This window comes from Paralichthys olivaceus, chromosome 6 (assembly GCF_024713975.1).
Source record: "Paralichthys olivaceus isolate ysfri-2021 chromosome 6, ASM2471397v2, whole genome shotgun sequence".
Classification (NCBI taxonomy): Eukaryota; Metazoa; Chordata; class Actinopteri; order Pleuronectiformes; family Paralichthyidae; genus Paralichthys; species Paralichthys olivaceus.
This window is the reverse complement of record NC_091098.1, coordinates 22,351,707-22,376,574: the sequence shown is the minus strand read 5'-3', so window position 1 is coordinate 22,376,574 and position 24,868 is coordinate 22,351,707. Positions and strand designations below refer to the sequence as shown.

Sequence of the window (24,868 nt, the reverse complement as noted above, 5' to 3'; positions counted from 1 at the left end):
TCTTGATTTAAAGTCGCAGGTTGAATCCCATCACTCTGGTAAATTACTTCACATCTTGAATGTGTGTGTTAGCTGCGTCATCAGAGCGTCTGGCTCCGCCTGGGCTCCGCCCCCGCTCCTCCGGGTGGTTCCGAGGTGAAAAACGAGCGCCCCCGGTGGAAGCGGTGAGACGACAACATGGAGTCCATCTGTCGGAAACCTTCCCTCGCCGACACTTCGCTTCCCCTCCACCAACACTGTGTGTCCACGGATGAACCCGCGCGCGACTGTCGGTGCCGGTGAAACAGGAGGAACCGGGTCTGGTGGTCGGAGCCGCTCTTTAGCTTCACGTCGCGCCTCGGACCTTCACTTCCGCGTTGAGCTGTCGGACATCAACAAGTAAACAAGTGAGATGTCTGTGCAGCTGCTGGAGCCACCACAGCCCGCGAGTCTCCGCCGGGACACCGAGAGTAGTTTGGAATCGTTGTCCTGGGTCTGTCCCATAGACTGTTTGTAAAGAGGTCTGTCCCATAGACTGTGTATAGAGAGGTCTGTCCCATAGACTGTTTGTAAAGAGGTCTGTCCCATAGACTGTGTATAGAGAGGTCTGTCCCATAGACTGTTTGTAAAGAGGTTTGTCCCATAGACTGTATACAGAGAGGTCTGTCCCATAGACTGTTTGTAAAGAGGTCTGTCCCATAGACTGTGTATAGAGAGGTCTGTCCCATAGACTGTTTGTAAAGAGGTTTGTCCCATAGACTGTTTGTAAAGAGGTCTGTCCCATAGACTGTTTGTAAAGAGGTCTGTCCCATAGACTGTATACAGAGAGGTCTGTCCCATAGACTGTGTATAAAGAGGTCTGTCCCATAGACTGTATACAGAGAGGTCTGTCCCATAGACTGTATACAGAGAGGTCTGTCCCATAGACTGTGTATAGAGAGGTCTGTCCCATAGACTGTTTGTAAAGAGGTCTGTCCCATAGACTGTATACAGAGAGGTCTGTCCCATAGACTGTATACAGAGAGGTCTGTCCCCGGCATGAGGAGGAGGAGGACAGCGGCCAACATGGGTTCAGGTCCAAGCTGCGAGTCAGACTCACGTCGGATGAAGACGGAGACACAGTCCGGATCTTATGGAGACGTGAGTGAGTCACACAGGAACCTGAATGTGTCATTTCAGAATCACTTTTGGAGACGGGACGTTCAGTATCTGCAGGTTTGATGTTCACAGCTGTTCCTCACATCGACGACACAACGAGCTGATTGGTGAAAGGATCTTAAATCACAAACCTCGTGATAAAGATACTGAAGCAATTTTCTAAATATTACTTGTCAATTAATTTTGACAGAATGTGTATCACAATAATAAACTAAATCATATCAGTCTATATCGGTAACGATAAATGTCACTTTATTATTTCTTTTAAGTTCAAAGATTATTGGTTTTAAACTCTTCTCCATGAACAGAGAATGACAAGCCCTCGATAATCAGGAAAACATTTTACTAATTATATTAATATGTATTTTCTTGATATATCGCAATTGATGAAAATAATACTGCTAATATTGCCTGATATAGTTTTATCACCCAACCCTGGTTCTAATCAATAATCAAGCTATTAATGTTTTCAAATATATCAAAATCATACTATATAGTCTGAACAGATTTTAAGAACAGATCAAAAACTACCTGTGAGTTTCCCATGATTTGAATTTGTTTCTAATAAAATGTTCTGTTAAATAAGAACATATTTATCCTACAAAAAGAAAACCTCAAAAGATTGGAACAATGGTACAGACTGAGATAATCAGAAGGGGAATTCCAAATTTTGCAAAAGCAAAAAAACCCAAGATAATGAATAAGAAACAGTAACATGAGCTGTAAGAGTCTTGAGAGAAAATCAAGAGGGGGGCAATGTCCAAAGGTTTATTATTGAGACAAGACCGTTTAAAAGATATGGATTGTGTTAGTCTACAGATAAGCCTCTGCTTATGTGTCCGTTCTGTTCTCTAGCAGCTGTTCCCTGTTCCTCTGGAGATCCTGGAGGAGATCTTACTGAATCTTCCTCACAACGAGGTGGTCGGAATTTGTCGACTGGTGTGCCACCAGTGGAAAGAAGTGGCTGACAGTGAATCCTTGTGGAGAGAGAGATGTAGAAGAGAGGGATATCGCCCCAGCGATCCTTCAAAGATACCCAACGACTGGAGGTTGTTTTACTTCTTGTGCAAGAAGAGGAGGAATCTCCTCGAGAATCCAAGAGGAGAACGTAAGAAGACACAAAAACAACTTTGTTTATGTTGCGCTACAGACCCTTGATTTTCTGGTGAACAACAAATGAACCCTTCACAGTATAATCTCTCATAATTCCTTTCTTTGTCTTTTTTAGAGAAATTGCAGGGTTGGCAGATTTTGGAGAATGGTGGCGATAAGTGGAAAGTAGAGGGAGTCATGGTGCCACATCCAGATGTCACAGTCCAGATAAACTTTGTGACCTCTTATGGGTGAGTATTCACACCAGGAGATGCAGAAAACATGTCATTCGTATAATGAAGTGACCAAAATGTCCTCTGCTCTCTGCAGCATGTGCAAGAAGGCCCAGCTGATCGATCTGGAGAGGGAAGGCTACAACTCATCATTTATGGATCACTTCCAGCCAGACATCAGAATATCTGACTGGTGAGAACACTACACATCTATGTCTTTGTTCAATCAATGGCAAATTGAGTCACTCATCAAACATAATCCAAATTTTTCAGTGTTATTACAAATCTTATTATCTACACAGCTTGTCAATATCCATCAGTATGTCGGCGACGTCATTACACATGAGAATATGTGCTACCTATAACAAAACCATTCAAGTGCTGATAATCTGTTAATCATGTTTCATCAGGTACGCACCACGATGGGACTGTGGCAGTGAGTACGACATCTGTGTGGAGTTGCTGAATCACAGGAAGAGGCCTATCCAGACTTTTGATCCGCAGACTGTTCTCTTTGAGCAGTGGAACGATCAGAAGTGGTGTCAGGTATGTGCAACGCTTTAATTCCTACAATTAGGTTCTGATGAGGTTTCAAGGCTCAGAGACAAATCTAGACTCACTGATTGTTTGTTTTTCAGATGACCCATGTCTTCCAGAACTATGGACCAGGTGTGAGATACATCCGTTTCACCCATGGAGGCAGGGACACACAGTTCTGGGCAGGGTGGTATGGAATCCGTGTTACCAACAGCTGTGTGGAGATATGTCCAGCAGTGGACTCGTAGCTCTTAGTTGCAACTCCAATGCCTGAATATTCTGAATGTCATATATTATGCCTTATACAATTTGTGGTCCTTTTACATATTAAAGGATATGTGAAGTTAAAAAAGCAATAACAAAACCTCCTTGTGCTGCACCTTAAAAAATGATTAAATATATTAAAAAGTATTTTAAGATGATATTTAAAGTAGCTAAGCCATTTTGAAGTAGAGGCTGAGGAACTAGAAGTTGTTTGAGTTTCAGTAACAGAGCTATTATCATCTTTGATAAGTTTCACCTCCCACATTCCATATTTCTCATGAAACCTTAACCCCTGAACAACTCGTGGTGTTTTTAGTGTCATGTGGTTTGAGAAATCGTTAGGGACAAGAAGCCATGTAGCCGACAGTGAAGCAGCTTTGAAGAACAGGCTCTTTTCAAACTAACTTTCGTGTTTGCTTGCTTCTCAGTTGCATTCATTGAAAAGTGCTGATATTTGTGGTTATATAAAGACAAAGTTGGAAGCTCTCAAGTGTAATGTTATAACACTGCAGCACTTCTTCGGCCCAGCAGCCATAATGAAAATATTCTTTGCACATATCTGTAACGTGTCAGTTGTGATGTGGAATATTCATAATATCCAACCTTTTTTTTTGGCTCAGCAAAGGATGTATTTAAAAATCACGTCCCTCCGTCGCTTGTGGAAAACTGTTCCAACTACATGAACTTCATGCATTGAAGACAGACAGCATGAAGTATTTGAAGTTAAGTTTATTCATAATACTGCTTTATTGTGATGTTTTATCACAGGCAAGATACAGTACAACCTTGATGTCAAATTGAATAAAAATCACAACAGTCCAAGAAACTTGTCCTTTTCCTGGTTAATTGGATTTCAGGGTCACGTCAGCTTCTTTAAATCTCGTTATCAACAATGCACGTTTCATTCAGTCAGTATATTCTCACTCTATTTACAAATCAAATTCAAGCCCAACATTTAGGGCAAGGGAGAAGTAAAATAAATGCAAATAGTATTAGTTCAGTCATTTCCACAGGATTTAAAACTATGTATAGCATTTTATAAGATGTGTCACAATGTGTTGTTGCCATCTTAATGATGCCGCCGCAGCGTAGCAGCGAGTTTGTTCCCTTCACGAAATGAATTAGCCTCTGGTTATGGGCTGTAACGCTCAAAGTTTTATTATATAAGGGCATAAACATCACGTTCTTGTTAACGCATACCGTACAAAACTTGTGCTCAAACTCTTTGCATGTAGTTACTTAAATTGATAAGGACCGTTTGTAAAAGTGATTTCCGATGGAATGATCCCATCGTTTAAGACTCAGGCTCCATGATTACTTGTTTCTCAGCCTCTGTGGATCTCTGCTCCGTCAGGAGTCAATTTGATCTGGTTTCCTTTGGGCAAACTCGAACTACAAGGGAGCATACCCTAGAAATGTCAGAGTACGTCAGCTGGTTCATAGATCTTCCAGGAGACTGTGTTTACAGACATTGTGTGAAACACAGCGACTCCTGCTAACTCTTTGAAATTGTGTCAGTTCTTTAAAAAAAGAAACCCTGAAAAACAAAATATTTGAGTTCCATTTAGTTGAATCTATAATGCTACATACCCCATCAGTGATGAAAGAAAACTGCAGCGTCGACCAAAGACAGTCGCATTTACCAGGATTGAAGGTGCACTTCAAATGATTCACTTTAGGAAAAAAATAATCAGATGTAAGTTGCACTAATACAGAATCTGAGCTTCTCACTAACCCGTCATTATCAGCTTATCTGTGTTTCATAGGGCACTTGATACAAGAGTTAGATCCACTACAATACCATCATTAGATAGTCAGTTCTTTCACTCATGTAAAAATCAACTCTAATGTGGTTAAAGTGATCTATTGTTGAACTGCTGCCTACACTTTGTTGATATACTTTACGTATTCAGTGTTCACATTATGCAAGACCACTTCAGTGGGATCAAATCATCAATCTTAAAATCATGTTCAGCACATTGACTATGTTTGTGGGCCAAGTCAGTCAGAAGACAAATATTTCACGACCTCTCAACTCATCTTGGAATGTGCTTGTGCAGGAAAACCTCTTCAGGACTGTTAACCTAGATTAGGAAAGTGGTGTGGAGCAAGCTGCGATGGAACTTAGAGCAGAACACATTTAGGTCTTTTCTTAGGTTCGGGGGGCTCCAGGGCAGCCAGTATTGCCTCATCAAACACATTCTTTAACCCTTTCTGTGGAAACAAAATATTCATATTCAAAACAGAGCCCTGTTCCAAATACAGATCAACATCTTCAGGGAACTCATTGCAAAAAGAAAGCTTAAGAGAAATGGAGCAGGACGATCAAAATGTTCCTTTATTCAAATAACATTAACAAGACTCTCCTCATGATCAAGTTGTCTGTGTAAAGACAAAAGCCCATGGGAATTTTTTTTAATGCTGCAGTAGAAAAAGAAAAAGGTTAATACTGTCTTAAGACAGAATTTAGCTTAAATACTTTTTAGGGTTCAACTGATGCTGAAGAGCTTGATACCAAAACTATAACAAAACAAAGTCATGTCCAGTTACGCAGACTGACAACAGAAAGAACTAAAGATTGGCACTTTTGACATGTTAGGCAGCATTGATAATTAGGATTAAGTCAAGTCGTAATAAAGAAAGCACACATGAACAGAAGGAGTTAAGTTAACGGGCACAGAGTTTTTAAGTTTAAAAGAGCATTGTGGTAATTTCAGTGACAGACATATCTTTACAATGAGTAAGCAGCAGACGATCGAGAGGCAAAGCAAGATGCAAGAAGACATCAGAACAAACAGCATTTTCTCTTTCTCTGAGTTTCAGGGGGCTCTAAAGCGGCTAGGATAGCTTCATCAAATACGTTCTTCAGTCCCCGCTACGGAAAGAGGAAGAGAAGGGAAAAGACAGGCACAGGACAGAGAGTTAAATGGAGTTTGAAGCTAAAAGTTGTTAGCAAGAGACAAGAAGAAGCATTTCCATCCTTGTTAGGAAACTGACATTAAAACACATGCTTGCCAGACCAGCTTTTGTGGTGTCGTATAAAAGGGAGGTCTTACCTGCGTTAGGGCCGAACACTCAACATATTTGACTGCCTTAAGGTCACGAGCCAGCTTTTCTGCTGTCTCCGGGGTGATTGGCTTCTGTTTGTTCTTGGCTAACTTCTCCACTGTGGAGGGGTCGTCGCGCAGGTCGATCTGAGTGCCTACCAACAGGAACGGGGTCTTGGGACAGTGGTGAGTGATTTCAGGAACCCACTGGAGTAAAAAAACAAACAACAACAACAACCAAAAATTACTCTGGATGTTTGATATTATGCATGAAAATTCTGAGAAAGTGATAAAACTGAAGTTGTAGATAAAGGGGAGGGGATACAAGGTCAACTTTTATTAAACCTTACTTCATACTTTGCTATACTCACAATCCATGTATTTGTTAGCAGTTGTAAATGTGTACATGTATGAGCCGACGTGCCCCCAATCATGAAAATAAGAAAGATGGTTGTGACCCTGCTACATCAATAACCCAAATGTTGTGCCATTAGAATAGATGAATGGGCTGCATTTATAAAGGGCTTTTCTAGTTTTAACTATCACTCAAAGTGAGTCACATTCACCCATTCATACAGCGCTTCTATATATAGCACTTCTCTATCACACATTCCTTTCACACAGTGCTGGCACAGCCCTCAGGGGCAATTTGGGGTTCAGTGTCTTGCCCATGCACACTAGGACAGGCGGACTGGAGGAGACAGGAAACTGTCCTTTTGAAATCACGTATTTGAATTTTGACAATGCTTTATATTATACGTATACTGCTCTCTTGTACACTCAAACACCTGTTAAAAGTCGGATCCCCTGCTAGTTAGGAAAATGAATACATGACTTGCAGCGAGTAACTGAGCCATGAAAATTGTTCATTTGAGTGTCTGGGTGGGCTTCTGAGCATTTATGTTCTCTTACAGTATAAATCACTGTGTTAGTGTTTCTATTATGGCAGTCTGTCTTGTCAAGGGTTGGCTGCTGTGGTCTAAATGAATGTGTGTTGTTATTTAACACGGGGGACAAAACTTACTTCCCCTCAAGACATAAAAAAGTTTTTTAATATATATCTAATTCAATTTTGGTCCTTTGCTGTCAAGTTTAAATGAAATAAACAGTTATAAAGATTGATATATGAAAATGTACATTACACTAGTAATTTAACAAATCATCTAAGGTAAATACAGCTTCATACAGTAATTCTCCAGTCACTTAATCACATGGAGCGGAGCACTATGGTATGTTGTGTGCCATGAAGATGGAAGGAAGGAGAGAAAAAGGTCCATTTGCAGGTTAGCGACTGCACCGGCATCAAATTCACATCTTGCACTCACCTTTTCTTTAACATTCTCAAACGAGGAAGGGGATACGACTGAGAAGCAGACTAAGAAGACATCTGTCTGTGGGTAACTTAGTGGTCGTAATCTGTCGTAATCCTCCTGACCTGTGGAGAGAGCACACAAGAAGTTCATTTACCACATGAAAAGACTCACAATGGATTTAAATTCAAGTACGAGGAATAAACAAACGTACCTGCTGTATCAAATAAACCGAGGGTGTATGGTTCTCCCCCGATCATCACAGTTACAGCATAGTTGTCAAACACCTATGATAAAAATAAAAATCAACAGCTGTCAGGATTATTACTTACTTCAATGTGTGTGGTTGTAGGAGCCTGCCAGCATAGATCACACTGTGAAAACACCACCAGACGTACTTACTGTGGGAACATACTCCGAGGGGAATTTGTTGGTGGTGTATGAAATCAGCAGGCAGGTTTTACCCACTGCTCCATCACCAACCACCACACACTTGATAGTCTGCATCTCTGTGCTTTCTGGTTCAGCTAGCGAACTCGTTAGCTGCAGAGAAGGGGAATAACAACAATCATTACAAATGCATCATGAAGATAAATGCATCATCCCTGAAACGATCCCAGGTTGATATCGGTCAATGGAAGCTTTGATTAAGAGATGTGAGCGGATGAGGGGGGGGGGGGGGGCTTCTCCCTGGCGTTAACTAATAAAGTGTCACACCCCATCACCAACACTGTCTGGAGGCTAACGTTAGCTGAGGTTTCTCACTAGCTAGCGCTGGGTGACTTGAAGTAACGCTGCTAACTTCAGCGTGTGAAAACGTGCTAATGGTGGAAATGTAATACAAACACGGTTTTGTACTCGAACAACCACACGGCGCTGATAAAAAACGGGGATTACTGCGTTAGCACGCTAAGCTAACGCAGTAATCACCGGACAACCGCTAGCTAGTTTAGTTAGCAAAGGGACGGCTAACGCTGGCTCGTAAAACGAATGGGTTCCCGCTCACGAGATGAAGAACCCGGGTCGGAGCTGATGTTCGCCGACTGACCGAACACGCGGAGGTCAGAAAATGTCTGCGGTGCGTACCTGCGTCTCTCCGCGTCTCCTCTCGCCGGTGTTAGCTCTGTTTCGCCGGGCGTTGGCACCAGCGACCCGCAACTTGGTTCCCTCACTTCCCCTGGAGCCGTCAAGTCGGAGACAATAACACCGGAAACATCCTTTCAAAGTAAAACACTCGGCCCGCGTCGCAACATGTGACGCTACATTTAGCAGAGGATAAACACCATAACATTTTTTTGTATGAAGATATTAAGATGCTACAGTTGTTTATCTTGAGGTGTTTTTGCTCTTTATGCAGGAATATGGATTATTCCCGAGGATAGTTTTCACTTGTTTCCTTTTTCATGATTTTACTTTGAAAGTCAGTATCCGGTCGCTATGTTGTTGGGCTTGACAGAAGTGGAGGCTGCAGAAGTGGTGACGTCACCTCCTCGGTCCCTCACATCCTCCATCCTCACCTGAGTCTGAGCTCCTCCACAGTTTGAGAACATTATCCGGAAGATTTATAGATTTAAATTAGATGAAGACACAATATGAGAAATTAATTCATTTCCATCTGGCTGAGTGGGTCTGAGAGACAAGAAAAACAGAGGGCTGGGTAACATTTCACAATAAGCCCCAAACGTACACTTTCGTTAAAGGTTCAACGTGTAGAATTTAGTGACACCTAGTGGCGAAGTGTCATGTTGCAGCTGAACAACCCTCACCTCACCCTCCCTCTTCAAATCATGACAGAGAACATGTTGCAGCCTTCAGTTGTCATCAAAACTCAAAAGATGTTCAGTTTGTCCACTTTGGTCTACTGTAAAAAACAGCCTCCGTAGAGAGGACAAGCTCCTGATGTAAATATAAAGTCATTAAATATAAAGGGCCCATTCTAGGGTAGACAAAACAACAATTCGTACAATTTCAAAGAAACACACCAGTGAAAACATCACTGGGATTATTTTATATTCAATTTCTTTAAAAGATCCCTTTCACTTAAATCTTACACACTGAAGCTTTAACTGTATGAATCAGGCACAAGCCTAATGAAATACTTTCTGATTCCTATTGGTATTTAAATCTAAGTTACACACAAATTGTGAAAATATAGGGATTAATAATTTGTAGTTTAAAAAAAACAAGACAAACAAATCACAGCAACTGATTTTATTATTTTCTTAAATACATTTATTGCTAGAAGCAAATCTGAAGTTTGTGGAAAATTGTGTTAACCATTTTCTTCCTGTGTAATTAAAAAATAAAAATATAACAGTTGGCCCTTAATTATTACATATTACAGCCCCAATAGCTCATATTGTAGTTAAAATAATTAAAGTCATCACTGCCTCTCTTTAAGAGTAATATGTAAAGTTTTTCGGGGAATTTGAACCAGGGTTATTATAGTTAATGAAAGACTAAAGCTAAAACTAGCAATGAAAAAATAATTTAGTTAACTGAAAGAAAAATAATAACGACAATTACAAAAAAAACGAAAACTTAATAAAAACTACAATGAACAATGCAAAACGAACTAAAACTAAACAGAATTGCAGATAAATTCATTTCGTTTTCTCCCTCGATTACTGCCTGTCCTGCAGGTGATGGTTAAAGAATGAAATTAAAGGACTTGATACACCATATTTGGTGTCACACATTGTTTCATTCTTTTTCAGCTTCTACAAGTTAAGGCTTTGTGTTAATATCTGGAAAAACTAAAACTAAGAATAACATTAAATAAAAACTAAACTGAAACTAGTCGATTCCTCAAAATAAAAACTAAACTGAAACTACAAAATCACTTGTTGAACTAACCAAAACTAAACTGAAACAAAAAAAGCAAACTGAAAAACTAAATAAAAAAAAAAACTAATGAAAATTTTAAAACTATAATAACCTTGATTTGAACATAACAACCTTTTGATTGTAAAATCCCTGTGTGTGTGTCACCATTCAACCATTAATTGTCTCTGTTTCTTTATTGTTTTAAAAGCAGCACTTCACATGAGTTGGGCCTTCATTAATTCATGAGGGATTTTTATTCTGCATCCTGTTTTCAGCACAAGTACAACGCTCACAGATTCAGTAAAAAACCTTCAGACCTGGTGGTTAAATTTGAGAAGACCAGGCCTTTATGACCATCCATATAAGATCTGCAAACGCATTAAATGATAGTCAAGAGCCTCAGTTCTCCAGAGGTGCTATATTCAAAAGTTGAGCCCTAAGTTATCTTTGGCCCAGCACTGAAATTAATGAGGTTTTAATCATTTAAATACAAGAAAAGAGAAGCTGGAAGCCAATTTTTCACTTGGTTTATTTTTCAGTTTAATTCACACTCTGATTGAGTGTCTGATGGAGGAATGGTTCTGTGGCCAAACACAGTTATAACTCACCCATGATTAGAAATATGGTGCAGCCTGACTTTCATTCATAATTCTTCATACAATACATTTTTGATGGTGAAATTGCTGCTGCAGACGTGTTCTTCTTTGCAGTTTGTATCTGCCACACAGCGATATGAGTTGATATTAAGCAGCAGAACATTAAAGTAAAGAGGATCCAGCGTAGAATCGCCCACCAACTAAATATAAAAGAGATTAACTAGGATTGGAACCTGTTACTTGACATGTATGGCAAACATAACTGTATATATGACTTTTAATTTAATTAATTTGACTTTTACAGGACAAGATATTCTCTTACCTTATTTCATCATGTTTCGGTGTCGGTTTCAGTGTCTGTATCGGTGTCGGTGCCGGTGCCTGTGTCGGTGTCGGTGCCGGTGCCGGTGTCGGTGCCGTAGTCGGTGCCGGTGTTTGTGTCGGTGTCGGCGTGGTGCTGGTGGGTGTCGCCACTGTGGAAAAAATACATTTGAGCTAAGACGTAAACACAAATGACTGATCAAACCTGTCTCCTACGGCTTGCCATAATTAACAACTATAATCTACTTGGTACTAGTGATTTCCCCTAAAAAACAAATCCAAATGATCACAATAAGTGGTAAGGTATAAATAATGTTTACTATGTTGCATTTATATATCTTCAGTCTATTTATTTACTGAAAATGTTGATTATTTACATATAATTTAGATTATTTTTATATAATCAGTTAGTCAGTTAGTTAATTAATTAGTTAGTTCGTTACCCTTTGTCTAACTTGTTTCACATATGGAGTTGTCTGAAGATTCACTATTTTTAAAGCAAGACAACTAATTGGGGATTGATATTGGGAGCATTGCAGGAAAAATACATTTTAAACCAAACAACATGTTTTAAGTTTAGAGTAATTTATATGAGTTTTTGTCTTCATGCATTAGTATCGAATCAATACAATCAAATATAAAATACATAATACTATTCTGTACCTGTGGGGGAGAGGACAAGCTGGACTCGAGTGTAGAGGTTTATTCCAAATCTTGCGATGACACACCAGTACACATCCTCATCCGTGTCCCTGAGTGAAGTCATGGTTACAGTGAAGACTCCCGCCTGCTTATCATCAGCGATGGAGCTTCTATAACTGATTCTGTTCCTGGGGGTTTTCACCACTATGGTGCACTGGTTATACACCGATCCTTTGCACCAGTACTTTGTATACTCTCTGTACTGAAGATGATACTGACAAGCGACCGTCACAGTTCCTCCGTATGCTGCACTCACCACCTCTGGAGCAGCGAGCTGACCCGAGACCACTGTCTGCTTTGTTAACCAGATGAGACACAGAGCTGCGGCTGCTGAAAGAAAAGAAAAGATCACATGATCTAAGTTAGAAAATTGAAAGAAACACCAATTTACAATTTACTGTTAATACAATGGTTTAGAAGATTCCAAAAATTACCATCAAGGAAGCCAACAAATCCTCCTGTGGTCTTCATGATGGGAAATGAAAGCAAACAATGTGAAGTAGAAGAAAAATGCAGCATTTGGACACTTCCTCTTATTTCCCATGTGATACAGTTTTGCAATTAAGCAATGAATAGGAAAGAAATGTTACAGTTTATTTACTTTGGCAGCAGGTGGCACTAAAGACCAAATGATCAGAAAACATAATCTGTTTGATAAACTTCTAAAACATTTTTTTCTTTCACAGACTTTGAAAAATACTTTAAAATCTAGTTTGCAGTTGCAGTTTGCATTGCTTCATCATATCCTTCTGAATATTTCCTCAGGGTTTCATCCCTGCAGCATTAGTGGCTTAATACAGATGCAACTGATGCCAGTGTTGTTATAAAGGATTAAGCTTTTAGATATATCCTCACGGATTTCACAATTCATGTCAATATCAATCTTTATTGTTATTAATCATTATTACCCATCGACAACTTTATTTATTACAGTACTTATCAGAGGAGGATTTAAATTTGACTTTTTTCCCCCAACATTTTCATAAATATATGACTATATATACAGTATATATGTAATATGACTAAATAACCATTGCCTATCGCCATATACTGTTTGTAAGCCTAGCAAATATCTTATGTTATGTGCATAATGTATGTATGTATGTCAGTTGAGCCGCAGTGTGAGATTTGACTGACATGCAGGATGACAATGAACTTTACAGGATAATTATCCACTTTTAGTAGCTTATAGCAACAGATGTGTATTATTAGAGTTAACTATGAATGACATGAATGCGACTCTGAGAGAGATAAGGTCAATCCACAGACTTAAAAATGAAACTAGTGGTGATGCATACTGTGGTTAAATGTACTCTGCCAACAAGTTGCAACACCCAGAAGCACAAGTCTTTATTTTTTTTAAACTGCTTCATTCCCATGGCTTATTTAAAAGCTGTGACATTTCATGTCTGTCTCTGGAAAAAGGGCAGAATCGCCTCCACCAGTTGATATGGAATTCATTAAGGTCCATTTGAATGAGGTGACCGTGTTTCTTCACTGTTTTAAAGTCAGCAGTTATAAAATGAACGTACATGTAATATTTGAGAGATTTGATTTGCTCCTCAGAGGAGAAATTCTCTAAGTAAACTGTCCTGAGATGATAAAGATTAAGACTAGTTAAATTGTGATTAGTGAATATGGGCTATACAAATAAAATCTAATTGATTGACTGAATGATAGTGAAATGACCTTGGTAAGAACTCACTTTGCATTGTTTTTCACATATACCTCAGAAAGTCAGAGGGAGAATGAAACATCCCGCTCACCTTAAGCTTGACATTTACCCAAACATTTTTTGTAATTGTCGAGACACAACCTGAAAAGCTGACAGAGCTGTTTTGAAAACGCTACTGATATTAACTTCTGCTTCTGGGCTCTGGCTTGGCCGGGGAATTTTCTTTGCCAACACAAGCATATCTCCCTTTAAATATTACATAAACTGTTCATGATAAACAAGGTGGCATTATACTTGAGGCTAAATGATTAGATAAGTTCTCCCGTTGCATGGGGAATGCTTAGGTCTTTATGTAAATCCCTCCACATGACATATCACAGTCCTCTTTGCAGTTTGATTATCCTCACTCATGTTTTCCAAAAGCAATTTGGCCCATTTGTTTATGTGAATCACATCATAATATGTAATGCAATATCTTGATTACTCAGTAGAAGCAATACGTTTACTACATGAATTAAAGAGAACATATTTGAAATGATCTCTTTTATTAACCCACAGAAAATCTGTCTTTCCTTTTGTTTTGCTGAAAAGACATATTGCTTTATTTTCTGGATTTTAACATTTGAAAGTTGGTTAGCTTTTATATATGAGCTGCCATTTATGAATTTTTATTACAAAATGGTCAAGTAAGGAAAAACCTTGAGAAAACACTGTCTGTGCATCCCATTTAACATTTATGACAAATTCATTTTTTTCAGGGTTTTGTGGTGATTGTTTTAAACATGTATCACGCCTGTGTGCTGCAGACCTTGTAAATGTATTTGCTCTGCATGAATGAGACCTTCACACAAGGAGAAAGTGTGCGTGGACAAAATGTCTGAATGCACGATAAGTAATCACATACGACTTCTTAAGTGAGCACTATGGATAATCTCGTCTGTAACAATCATTTGTAAATAAACACCTGGCGGGGGGACAAACTGGACGTGTATAAATTTGAGTGCAGGGGTTGGTCAACCTCCTTGTACAAGGTAATCATGGGCAAAGTACTGTTTGTGACGGGTAAGTCTACGCTGCTGTGTTGTCTTTAATATTTAGTAGATGTCCTCCTGAGAATTAATTATTTCTATTTCTATTACATTTATCTTTTGCCCACTAAAATTTGATTCCTACACATGTTTTTTAACATTTACAGCTCTGGCCCTGCTACTTCACGCGCAGCTCGGTAAGATATTTATAATAACGGTATACATTCTACTTGATTATTTCTATTCTAATGGTCAGAAATAGCATGAAACTGTTCTATAAATGATGGATTTCTAATGTGTCGAAGGTTCATCCTACATACTGTCATGCTACTTCACGAACTGGGCACAGTACCGACCACCTCCAACCATTTATATGCCCAATGACATCGACCCATGCCTGTGTACCCATCTGCTCTACGCCTTCGCCACCATTAAGAACAACAAACTGGCCACGTATGAGTGGAATGATGTGGAGCTTTACAGTCAGTTCAATGGCCTGAAGAACCAGTGAGTCAATAAAAATCTCTAATTTCTCTTGGACAAAAGGAAATTATCCAGTTGAAGAATAGAAATAATAATAATAAAGCACAGATAGTGTGTGGGGAATGTTTTAGTTGCCGCTGCAGAAGTGAAATATTTTTTTTTTTGCAGGAACGGAAACCTGAAGACTCTTCTGTCAGTCGGAGGCTGGAACTATGGCTCCACAGGGTGAGATCATTTGCAGAAATCTACAGACTCTGACTCTGCAAACAACGAGGATCATCTGCTTTAATGCATCTCTCCTCCTGAATTAGATTCTCCCAAATGGTGTCAAGCCCTGCCACTCGTCAGACCTTCATCAGCTCCGTCATTTCATTCCTGAGGCAGTATGAGTTTGATGGGCTCGACATCGACTGGGAGTATCCTGCCAACAGAGGCGGCTCCTATGATGATAAAGAGAACTACTCAGTTTTCCTGGAGGTTCGTTTGTCACTTCAGATTTTCTCTTTAGATTCAACATCCACTACTTCTCAATAAGTTCTAAATAATTTCTTACTGAATATACAACAACTAGAATGGCTCTCAGTAGAGCGCATACTGCAGCCAAGGCCCAATAATCCCTTTAAATCCAGGCAAGCTGCACCAAACTACTCATACTTACGGATATTAGTCTGCAAAATATGTCAGAATTTTCTTTTTATCAACATCCACAAATTATTTCTTGTATTGGTGAAAATTAAAATTTTTTAAAAAAGTGAAAACAAATTTCCTAGATCCACCGCCTGATCCAAATCTGCACTAAAATAGAATGGGTTCTTCCCTGACCCAATTAGACCCAATTCACAACCTGACCATGCTACGACTTGTGGATTATGAATCCTGGAGTTAACTCTAAATATTTCTCATGCTTGTGTTCATCAGGAGATGAGAGCCGCCTTTGAGACTGAGGCCAAGCAGAGCAACAGGGCTCGTCTCCTGATGTCCGCTGCCGTATCGGCCGGAAAGGACACCATCGATTCTGCATATCAGATTCCCAAACTTGGCCAGTAAGTATTCCAAGTAACTTTTGTGACATGAACGAAAGCTCGTTTAAGTCAGTCGTTGTAACCTTCACTCCTTGTTTTCCACTCACAGGGCCCTGGATATGATCAATGTTATGACCTATGATTTCCATGGCTCTTGGGACCCCATGACTGGTGATTGCAGCCCCTTGTTCAAAGGCCCTGAGGACCAGGGTGGCTTCATCTATTTCAACGTGGTGAGTGCTTAAACGTTCCACTGGAGAATGAATTGATTTACTGAAAAAAGCTATTTATTGTGCAATCTATCTAGATCCAGATCCATGTATATTTCCGATTCCTTCATTCCAGGATTATGCCATGAACTACTGGAAGAGTCAGGGAGCCCCTGCTGAGAAGCTGATTGTCGGTTTCCCCACGTATGGCAACACATTCACTCTCAGGAACCCTGCTGACCACGGTGTTGGAGCACCTATTGCCGGTGCTGGAACTCCAGGAAAGTACACACAGGAGGCTGGAGAACTTGCATACTTTGAGGTATTCTTTCTTAAGACCTTATGATCATCATGACCCAATATTTATGCTTAGTAACAGAGCAGATTACAGTTTAAATTGAATGATCTCTAAGGCTATCATTAACACACATACACACACTGCTTTGGGACATTACAGATCTGCGGATTCTTGAAAGGTGGAGCGACTGAGGTCTGGAACCAGGCCCAGGATGTGCCATATGCCTACAAGGGAAACCAGTGGGTGGGCTATGACAACATGAAGAGCTTCCAGATCAAGGTACCAGACATATGCTGAGTTGAATCTCTGTAATCAGAACATATATTTCATGTACGTTGCTAGGATTGTTTTTTTTACTCTGGCTTTGGGTAGGTTGACTGGTTGAAGAAGAGTAACTTTGGTGGTGCCATGGTGTGGACCCTTGATATGGACGACTACATGGGCACCTTCTGCAACCAGGGAAAATACCCATTGATTAATGTTCTCAAAAAGGGTCTGAATCTGGAACAAGCATGTAAGACTCAAAATACACTTATTATTGATGATCTATGTGGACTTCAAGGAATGTTCTGATAAAAATACTTCTACTAAATAATTCATTTGTGGTTTCAGCCTGTGCCCCTCCTGCCACTCGTCTTCCTCCGATTGCCGGAGTGAGCACAACCTCTGGAGAAGGCTCCAGCGGTGGCTCCAGCGGTGGCTCCAGTGGCTCTTCTGGTCGGGACTCAGGCACCAGCGGCATGAACAACGGGTTCTGTGCCGGAAAAGCCAACGGCATGTACCCTAACCCAACCAACAAGAACCAGTTCTACAACTGCAGCGGTGGGAAAACCTACTTCCAGAACTGTGCTCCAGGCCTGGTCTTCAACAGCGCCTGCTCTTGTTGCAACTGGTCCTAAAGCTAAAGTTATAGATTGACTGGTTGACTGTTCAAAGGCTGCTGGAGTCTGTTTTACATTTGTTCTTAGTTCTGAGAGGGTCATTTCTCTGAGTGCAAAGTCCATCCCTTCACACACTGGATATTAAACAATGTAAAAACCCAAAGCTGAATAGTCAAAGACAAATAAACATATCTGTGTTGTATGCGTCCAAATCGTTTTCTGTACAATCTGTGGATCAATGAACTACACACATATGTTCCCCATCTCAGTGTAACAGTTTTAATAGACATATTACACAGTGTGTGTATTTCCTTTTACGTATGACAAAAGATATGCAAAACAAATACAACTTAATGGAAACAAAAGATTAAAATGCAAATACAGAAAAAGGTGTTAAGTCTACAAAGGAATATTTTCCATGGCAAACTGCTGACAGAATCATTAACCTTGTATCATAATGTCAAATAAAACAAACACACAGTAATTGAATTTGAAATATAACCTCTGACAGTAGCACATTATCTACCATGTTATTCCCACCTCTATAAAACTATATCAGCACATTTTGTAGGTTCAGGTAAATCATATGAAGTATTTGATGCCAAATCCCCAACAGTAGCCAGCTTGGGTGAAAACACTGGCGTCTCTCAGCTGCTCTCTTTCTCCTCTGTCGGTTCTGTTTTGGCGGATCCGTTCTGCTCTATTGCCGTTGGTTCTTCCACAATTGCGGACTTTTTCGATGTTCCTGTTGGGTCACAGGGGATGGAAATGGATGAAATAGGACGCTCAGCAGCAGAGTATGAGGACGTTTTGAAAGTATGGGTTGATACTGCACCTGTCAGGTAATTTCTATGCATTCGATGGAACAGCAAGAGCCCAATAAAGAGGATAAATCCCATGCAGGCGGTTATCACACCACACAACAGGAAGCTGTAGCTGCCTTCAGTCTGGATGATCTAGGGATGAGATGGTGATGTTAACTACTGGACATGATTCTGAATCTCCACTGGGCTTGATTCTGCAAAAAAAAGCCAATTTCATCTCTTTCTTCTCTCTATATAATAATAAAGTTACTCATCGGACTCACTGAGCCAACCAGAACCTGCATCACCATCTCTCCCATCCCTGCACTTGTCACCAGGACTGAGGTTGCACATCCTGTAAAAAAAGAAATGGATGGTTTATTTCCTCTCTTTGCTTCGGTGCCATTACTGTGTCGTTATCATTGTGCTGTCAACACTGAATTATACCCTGATAATCGAGGATGTCCTCAGTGTAGGCGAGCATACAGGGGAATATGCTGCTGAGGAACAGCCCACATAAACAGGTACCAACAAACAAGAAGGTGCTGCTTTTGTAGAAAATGAGCAGCATCAGCACAGTAACAATGGCCCCTGCCTGTGAAGAGGAAGAGAAAGAGAAGAGAGTGTGATCAAATTCACTGATATCACTGAGTGTCTCATCTATAATGTGAATCTGTATTTCACTTGCTTTACCAGATTGAATATAAGCAGCTTCACAGGCTGGAAACGATACGACAGAGGTATGGACAACAGGCGTCCAGCGGTGATGGCTGCCCAAAAGATACTGGCCAGGTAACCTGCCGTCTTATGAGGCAGTGACATCGGTGGTGTCACAGCGTACGTGTACACAAAGCCGGCATATGTACCCTGACAAGAAAAAGATTTATTCACGTGTTCTGCAGTCTGGGTTTTATTGCGTAAAGCGCATTCTGGGACATAATTTGCGACGTGCAGGTCACATTATTCATCTGCACCCCTCACTCACCACAATACCGTCGGTCATGAAGAGCACCAGCCCACCGAGGATATGAATCATGAAGAAGGACACTGGCAGACCGCGCAGGTTATCATTCCGACAGCAGCTGAAGATATCCCCATGACCTGCATCAGAACCAAGACTCACTTTCAACAGATACAGCACATGTATGACAGGACATTTAAACTTACTGCAATTCACATACATTTTGAATGTAGAGTATAAAATCACTTCTCTACCTCCTGCTTCATGTTCGCTCTGTTCCACGCCCGGGCCCTCAGCCTCCTGCTGGTTCTCCATCGCCAGTTCATCTTTATCCAGGAGGCGAGGATTGCTGTTGGGACAACACGGGATGAGCTGCTCCCGATACATCAGGAACAACACTGCCATCGGCACAGGAAGCTAATGAAACACAAATCATATTCAGCTTTTACTTCATCCATTGCATCTGGGACAATAACTTTTAAATCTGTGTTGGTTCAGCGTCATACATTAATAAGTGCCATGATCCAGAAAGCATAGTGCACAATGGATTCCTCACTCCCTCCCTCATGAGGCAGCGGGAGTTGAGTTATGTTGTGCTCTGCAGTGGGACTGTTCCTCAGCATGTTCCTGAAATGATGAATCATCTCGGTCTCGTTCGCCGTGTGATTCCCGCAGCCCGTCTCTGAGAGGAAAGGATCCGCGATCAGGGGGCTCACCAGGGCTCCGAACCCAATGAAAAAGTGAAGAGCCTGCAAATTGTGGGCACAGACGAAAACGAGACATTTAGCTTTTCAAAAAAAAAAAAAGTAAACTACAGCATATAAGTAGATCTTAACTCACACAGAGCATATCCACAAAATCGTCTTTTAATTCTCTTTCCATATTTACGGGAAACCAAAACCTTTGATTTTCGCGGGCTGTTAATTATTCATTGGAGGTGATTGCTGCTGTGTCTATTTCTACATATGTGGTGTTGGTGGTGCAGGATTTTTCACCTGTAAAAAAACAGCAGAGTCCTTCTGATAGATGGTCACCAGCTGGATGTTCGCAATGGTGTCAATAACACCCATCGCCAAACCGGACACAGCCATGGCGATGGCCAGCAGGAGGACATTATTGCACAGAGGGATGATGGCGAATATCACAGAGATGACGAGAGCAGAGATGAATAAGGCGGCGAGAGCACGGAACAACCTTTGAGAGAGAAAAGAGACAAATTACTAATAAAGAAAATCATCGTCAGCGTATTGTCATGCAGTGCAACAGAGTCTCCTCTTACTCACGTCCGTTTGAAAACGCCGCCAACGGAGCTGCCAATCAACAGGCAGAACTGCTGGGCAAAGAAAACCCAGGTGATCTGACTTAGCGTGGAGTTTGTCTGACATTGCAAATCTAAAATGGTCGGTCCAAGGAAAGCAATGCAGAGTCCGAAGCTGAAGAAAACGCTCCAGTAGGTCAGCGTGTGATGGGCATTCCTTTTAAACAGCGTTACAATCCGTTCGTCCAGAAACATCTTGACCACAGTAAAGATAGAATTAACTCAGGGACACAGACCGACTAATGAAAATATCAGAAAGTCAGTTTTGTGGACGCGTCTTGCAGTCGAATGAGTTTCTCGATCTCTTTTAAAGCTTTTAGCTCCAACCTCCTCGCGTTGCCTAACCTGAAGAGGATGTCCACCTGAGTTAATGGGTAAAGTGGAGGATCTTCCAACAATAATATGCCGATTTGAATTGTGTCAATGATTGCCCGTGAAAAAAGAAAAGAGTTGTGTTGAAATGTCAGAAAGTGTGCGTTTGTGTGTCAGGGTGTCTCCAATCATGAGTGTTCATTCATTCAGGAAGCAATGACACATCAGTGTCATGGACATGTTGTCTTCGTCTCAAAGATCAGACATAAAAAATGACATGGTAGTTAGTAAAATATTAATATTGATTTAAGTCAATTGATTTTTAAGTTTTCACACAGAAAGGAAAAATTCATTTTCGTGAACACGTTCCTCACTCCTCGCTGCTTTACGGTAAGCGTATTCTGTCACTTCCGGTTATCGGTGTTACTGCCACAGTAACAGATTTTCCCCGCTCAGCGACACACTCGCTGAGAGGCCAACTCTGGTCATAGGCAGCTCCATTTTACGAAACGTGAAGTTAGCGACACCGGGGGCCATAGTTAAATGCATCCCGGGGGCTCGAGCGGGCGACATCGAGTCTAATGTGAAACTGCTGGCTAAGGATAAACATAGATACAGTAAGATTGTTATTCACGTCGGCGGTAATGACACCCGGTTACGCCAATCGGAGGTCACTAAAATTAATGTTTCATCGGTGTGTGCATATGCAAAAATGATGTCGGACTCCATAGTTTTCTCTGGACCCCTGCCCAATGTGACCACTGATGACATGTATAGCCACATGTCGTCATTTCACCGCTGGCTGTCGAGGTGGTGTCCAGCAAACGACGTGGGCTTCATAGATAACTGGACGCCTTTCTGGGGAAAACCTGGTATGATTAGGAGAGAGGGATCCCTCCTCTGTGGCTCTCCCTGATGTTTCTTCCACCTTCTTTTCCCTGTTAACGAGGTGATTGTACCAAATAAAATGAAATAAATAAAACTAAAACTGGGCCTGACGACCAATTACCAGTGAAAATCAAGAGGCTCAAACAAAAGATTAAATTATCTAAAAAGAAAATTTATCCAAACAAACGATTTTAGAAACACAATTTCCAACTATCTTTTCTTTTATTTCAAACAAGTTCTTTTTGCACTAAGCGCTCCGGCTACAAGAGAAAGAGCTCCTTTTAGTTCATTCCTTTATCCATGGTCCCAAGAGGATGAACCCTAATAACTTCATTTACTCCTTGACATTTCTTATAACATGATCACACGTTCAAATCTCACTCATCATGCACAATATACAGTCTCCATATCTACAGAACACATTTTGGGATCTTTGTGAAACATTTATTCATATTTCTTCATTAGGTCGACTCTTTCAGGGAAATGGCTCAACACCTAGTGGATTCCTAAAAATAATTTTTTCATTTTCCACAGGCCTACCTAAAAACTAAGGACACAGTCACCAGCCGCAGTTATACAGCACTGTGGGTTTATTGTTAATTAGGTGCCATGCTTAACTAAAATTGTAAAAGATACCTGCTTAACATTATCAAGTTAGCATACTTTGACTTTTTCTTTTTCTTAAAACTATCTGTATTTTTTACAGTACTTCTGAAAGTCAATGTGATAAAAACGGAATTTTATAGATTAACAATATGGACCATATGTGTATGTGGACCCTGTGTGCACCATGCAGCAGACGCAGTGTATGTCACTTTGCTTCGGAAGGTTTGGAGGCTTACACATGATTGCTCAATGGATTTAAAAATGCATCTCCTATGATGAATGATGGTGAGTAATGTGCTGCATTACTTGACCCTTGTGGTTTGAATAAGAGAAAGGATTTAATACCTAATCCCCTTAATGATTACAGAGAAGAAGCATAGCTTTACTGGTTATGGCCATATATGAGCTTCCTGCAGGGTTTTAACAGGGGACACTAAAGAAATCACAACATAGGCTTATTATTGTAGGTATATATAGTGTGAATTCAGTCATTAGAGAAAATGTAGATAATAAATGCCACTATGAGGATGACACAATGCTGCAGCAGTAACCAAATCTGATATTTTACATGTTTGTTTGCTCTTAATATAGATATGATGCATATCTATGTAACATCTGACTCCTCTGCCACCAGTCTCTGTCTGTGTTGCTTTTAACAAACATTTTATTAGCAACTGTTCCACAACATGCGCTGTAATTTTCCCGTGACTGTATCTTTCTACTCACACAGTCTCCAGAGCTGAGTTGTGTAACTCATTTGCCAGCGTCCTACGACGTGGAGATGCTGCTTCAGGTACTAAACCCTGAGAGATATCTGTGTTTATACAAAAGGCATTCATTAACATCTACTTCCTCTCCTGAAAACAAAGCAACATAAGATGACTTCTCCAGGTAATTGTCAACCAACGTAAGCTCGGAGGTGTGAGAGGGGATGTTAAAAATCAACATCAAGCTCTGGTTACTGAAGTAGGTCGACTGATTTTGAATGAACTTATTTGCACATGTTCGATCAAGAAGTGGTACAAGTTCTTAAAGTCACATCCATGCTCTGTTTCTCATTGAAGTAAACTAAAATCTATGAACATGCAAATATTGATCATTTCCAACGTTTAAGTGTTGAGCATAAGTAAAGTTCTGCATTTAAAATAATATTTAAATCAAACTAGTAGTGTTAACATTAAGGCAGTAGTATAAGTCATAAGTATAAGGCACACATGCAGAATTGTCTATCATTGATTTATTATGTGTTATATCACTTAAACGTTGCAGCAATTTGTGAAATTCAAAAACAATCAGAGTAAAAATATATCATTGTTCTAAAAGCACAAGGAAAATAAATCACACAAAACAATTAAATGAACAAAGCAGTCCACAAATTGTGTTTCTGTTCCTAAGAGTCATCACACACACGTCATGATTAACATGCTAACACATCCAAAGATAGTGTTTGTACATTAACACAAGTGCAGGGATTATCAAAAGTAGACATGATACTGGCTCTTGAAATGCATCTGTCACAGATCCACATGTCTCCTGTTCTCCTGTCGAGCCCCCCCCATATATACTTAGTGTTTGACACCGAACATGTGAAAACTGTTCTTATTTCTGCCTATGATGCTGTGAAACTGACGTTAATTCCTCTCAGCTGGATTTGAATGTGTAGCTGGGGCTTAACTTTTAAACGTTACATCAAATCCTAGAATATAAAACTCATCAGACACGTCTCAAGACCAGCTCACAAGAATTATAGTAGGGCTGCAAATGAGGATGACGATGATTTTCATTTGTTGATTATTTCCTTGACCGATCGAGGAAGACCACGATGAAACGGTGACAAAAAAAAAAGGAAATTAAATCACATGATATGATGTCATATATAAGATAAAGTCTAAACACTTTCCATTTGTCACCTTAGGGTAACTTTGTGTGGAGACAAGAGCACATCAACAACCAAAACCCTAGACAGAGTCAGAGCAGGGATTTATTTAGTAAATTTATCTTAAGGTTCTTAAAATGTGGGGGAGATTGAGCCAAACAAAATTAAATCAATAAAACAAAACTTCATGATGACCAACTACATCTGAAAATCAGATAGTCACATGTCTAGAAGGAAACAGAAGTGGCACTAACTAGTCGACTTGGATATAGTGACATGAAACGCCAAATAAAGGTGTCCTGGATTGTGGATTACCTGACTGGCAGACCGCAGTATGTACGTTTACAGTGCTGCGTGTCAGACAGAGTGGTCAGCAACATTGGGACTCCTCAGGGGACTGTCCACTCTCCCTTTCTATTCACTCTCTACACCACGGACTTCAG

General features: G+C 40.3%; 5 protein-coding genes across 9 annotated transcripts; 2 read left to right on the top strand and 3 right to left on the bottom strand.

Moving 5' to 3' along the window:
* The first annotated feature begins 102 nt into the window (after positions 1 to 102).
* LOC109642444 (F-box only protein 6-like) lies at positions 103 to 4,089 on the top strand. 3 transcript variants are annotated; one of them, XM_069526139.1, is made up of 7 exons: positions 103 to 716; positions 822 to 1,119; positions 1,993 to 2,245; positions 2,366 to 2,480; positions 2,560 to 2,655; positions 2,873 to 3,008; positions 3,101 to 4,089. In XM_069526139.1, exons 2-7 carry the CDS (start codon positions 1,018 to 1,020, stop codon positions 3,245 to 3,247), a joined length of 849 nt encoding a protein of 282 aa, XP_069382240.1. In that variant the 5' UTR covers positions 103 to 716; positions 822 to 1,017; the 3' UTR covers positions 3,248 to 4,089. The 3 variants fall into 3 exon arrangements, with proteins under 3 accessions (XP_069382240.1, XP_019962799.1, XP_069382239.1); XM_020107240.2 differs by having other exon boundaries at positions 121 to 716; positions 1,996 to 2,245; XM_069526138.1 differs by having other exon boundaries at positions 123 to 920; positions 977 to 1,119.
* On the bottom strand, positions 3,978 to 8,864 carry LOC109642445 (cell division control protein 42 homolog). Of its 2 annotated transcripts, none has more exons than XM_020107241.2 (6): positions 8,707 to 8,864; positions 8,023 to 8,163; positions 7,835 to 7,907; positions 7,636 to 7,745; positions 6,320 to 6,517; positions 3,978 to 6,138 (listed from the first exon to the last, which is right to left on the bottom strand). In XM_020107241.2, the coding sequence occupies exons 2-6, from the start codon at positions 8,125 to 8,127 to the stop codon at positions 6,049 to 6,051; spliced, it is 576 nt and encodes a 191-aa protein (XP_019962800.1). In that variant the 5' UTR covers positions 8,128 to 8,163; positions 8,707 to 8,864; the 3' UTR covers positions 3,978 to 6,048. The 2 variants fall into 2 exon arrangements, with proteins under 2 accessions (XP_019962800.1, XP_019962802.1); XM_020107243.2 differs by having other exon boundaries at positions 3,978 to 5,477.
* Positions 8,865 to 10,957: 2,093 nt separating this feature from the next.
* Positions 10,958 to 12,615, bottom strand: LOC109642442 (CMRF35-like molecule 5). Of its 2 annotated transcripts, none has more exons than XM_020107236.2 (4): positions 12,500 to 12,615; positions 12,027 to 12,395; positions 11,365 to 11,515; positions 10,958 to 11,242 (listed from the first exon to the last, which is right to left on the bottom strand). In XM_020107236.2, exons 1-4 carry the CDS (start codon positions 12,582 to 12,584, stop codon positions 11,086 to 11,088), a joined length of 762 nt encoding a protein of 253 aa, XP_019962795.2. In that variant the 5' UTR covers positions 12,585 to 12,615; the 3' UTR covers positions 10,958 to 11,085. The 2 variants fall into 2 exon arrangements, with proteins under 2 accessions (XP_019962795.2, XP_069382241.1); XM_069526140.1 differs by having other exon boundaries at positions 12,027 to 12,392; positions 12,500 to 12,589.
* Positions 12,616 to 14,768: 2,153 nt separating this feature from the next.
* LOC109642441 (acidic mammalian chitinase) lies at positions 14,769 to 17,873 on the top strand. The gene is made up of 11 exons (XM_020107235.2): positions 14,769 to 14,802; positions 14,936 to 14,965; positions 15,074 to 15,275; positions 15,420 to 15,476; positions 15,563 to 15,728; positions 16,170 to 16,294; positions 16,383 to 16,506; positions 16,619 to 16,804; positions 16,940 to 17,059; positions 17,153 to 17,294; positions 17,393 to 17,873. The coding sequence occupies exons 1-11, from the start codon at positions 14,778 to 14,780 to the stop codon at positions 17,677 to 17,679; spliced, it is 1,464 nt and encodes a 487-aa protein (XP_019962794.2). The 5' UTR covers positions 14,769 to 14,777; the 3' UTR covers positions 17,680 to 17,873.
* Positions 17,874 to 17,924: 51 nt separating this feature from the next.
* On the bottom strand, positions 17,925 to 21,277 carry mfsd4ab (major facilitator superfamily domain containing 4Ab). The gene is made up of 10 exons (XM_020107231.2): positions 20,709 to 21,277; positions 20,421 to 20,619; positions 19,932 to 20,174; positions 19,680 to 19,842; positions 19,450 to 19,565; positions 19,158 to 19,331; positions 18,912 to 19,059; positions 18,749 to 18,819; positions 18,497 to 18,617; positions 17,925 to 18,406 (listed from the first exon to the last, which is right to left on the bottom strand). The coding sequence occupies exons 1-10, from the start codon at positions 20,936 to 20,938 to the stop codon at positions 18,309 to 18,311; spliced, it is 1,563 nt and encodes a 520-aa protein (XP_019962790.2). The 5' UTR covers positions 20,939 to 21,277; the 3' UTR covers positions 17,925 to 18,308.
* Positions 21,278 to 24,868: the final 3,591 nt, after the last annotated feature.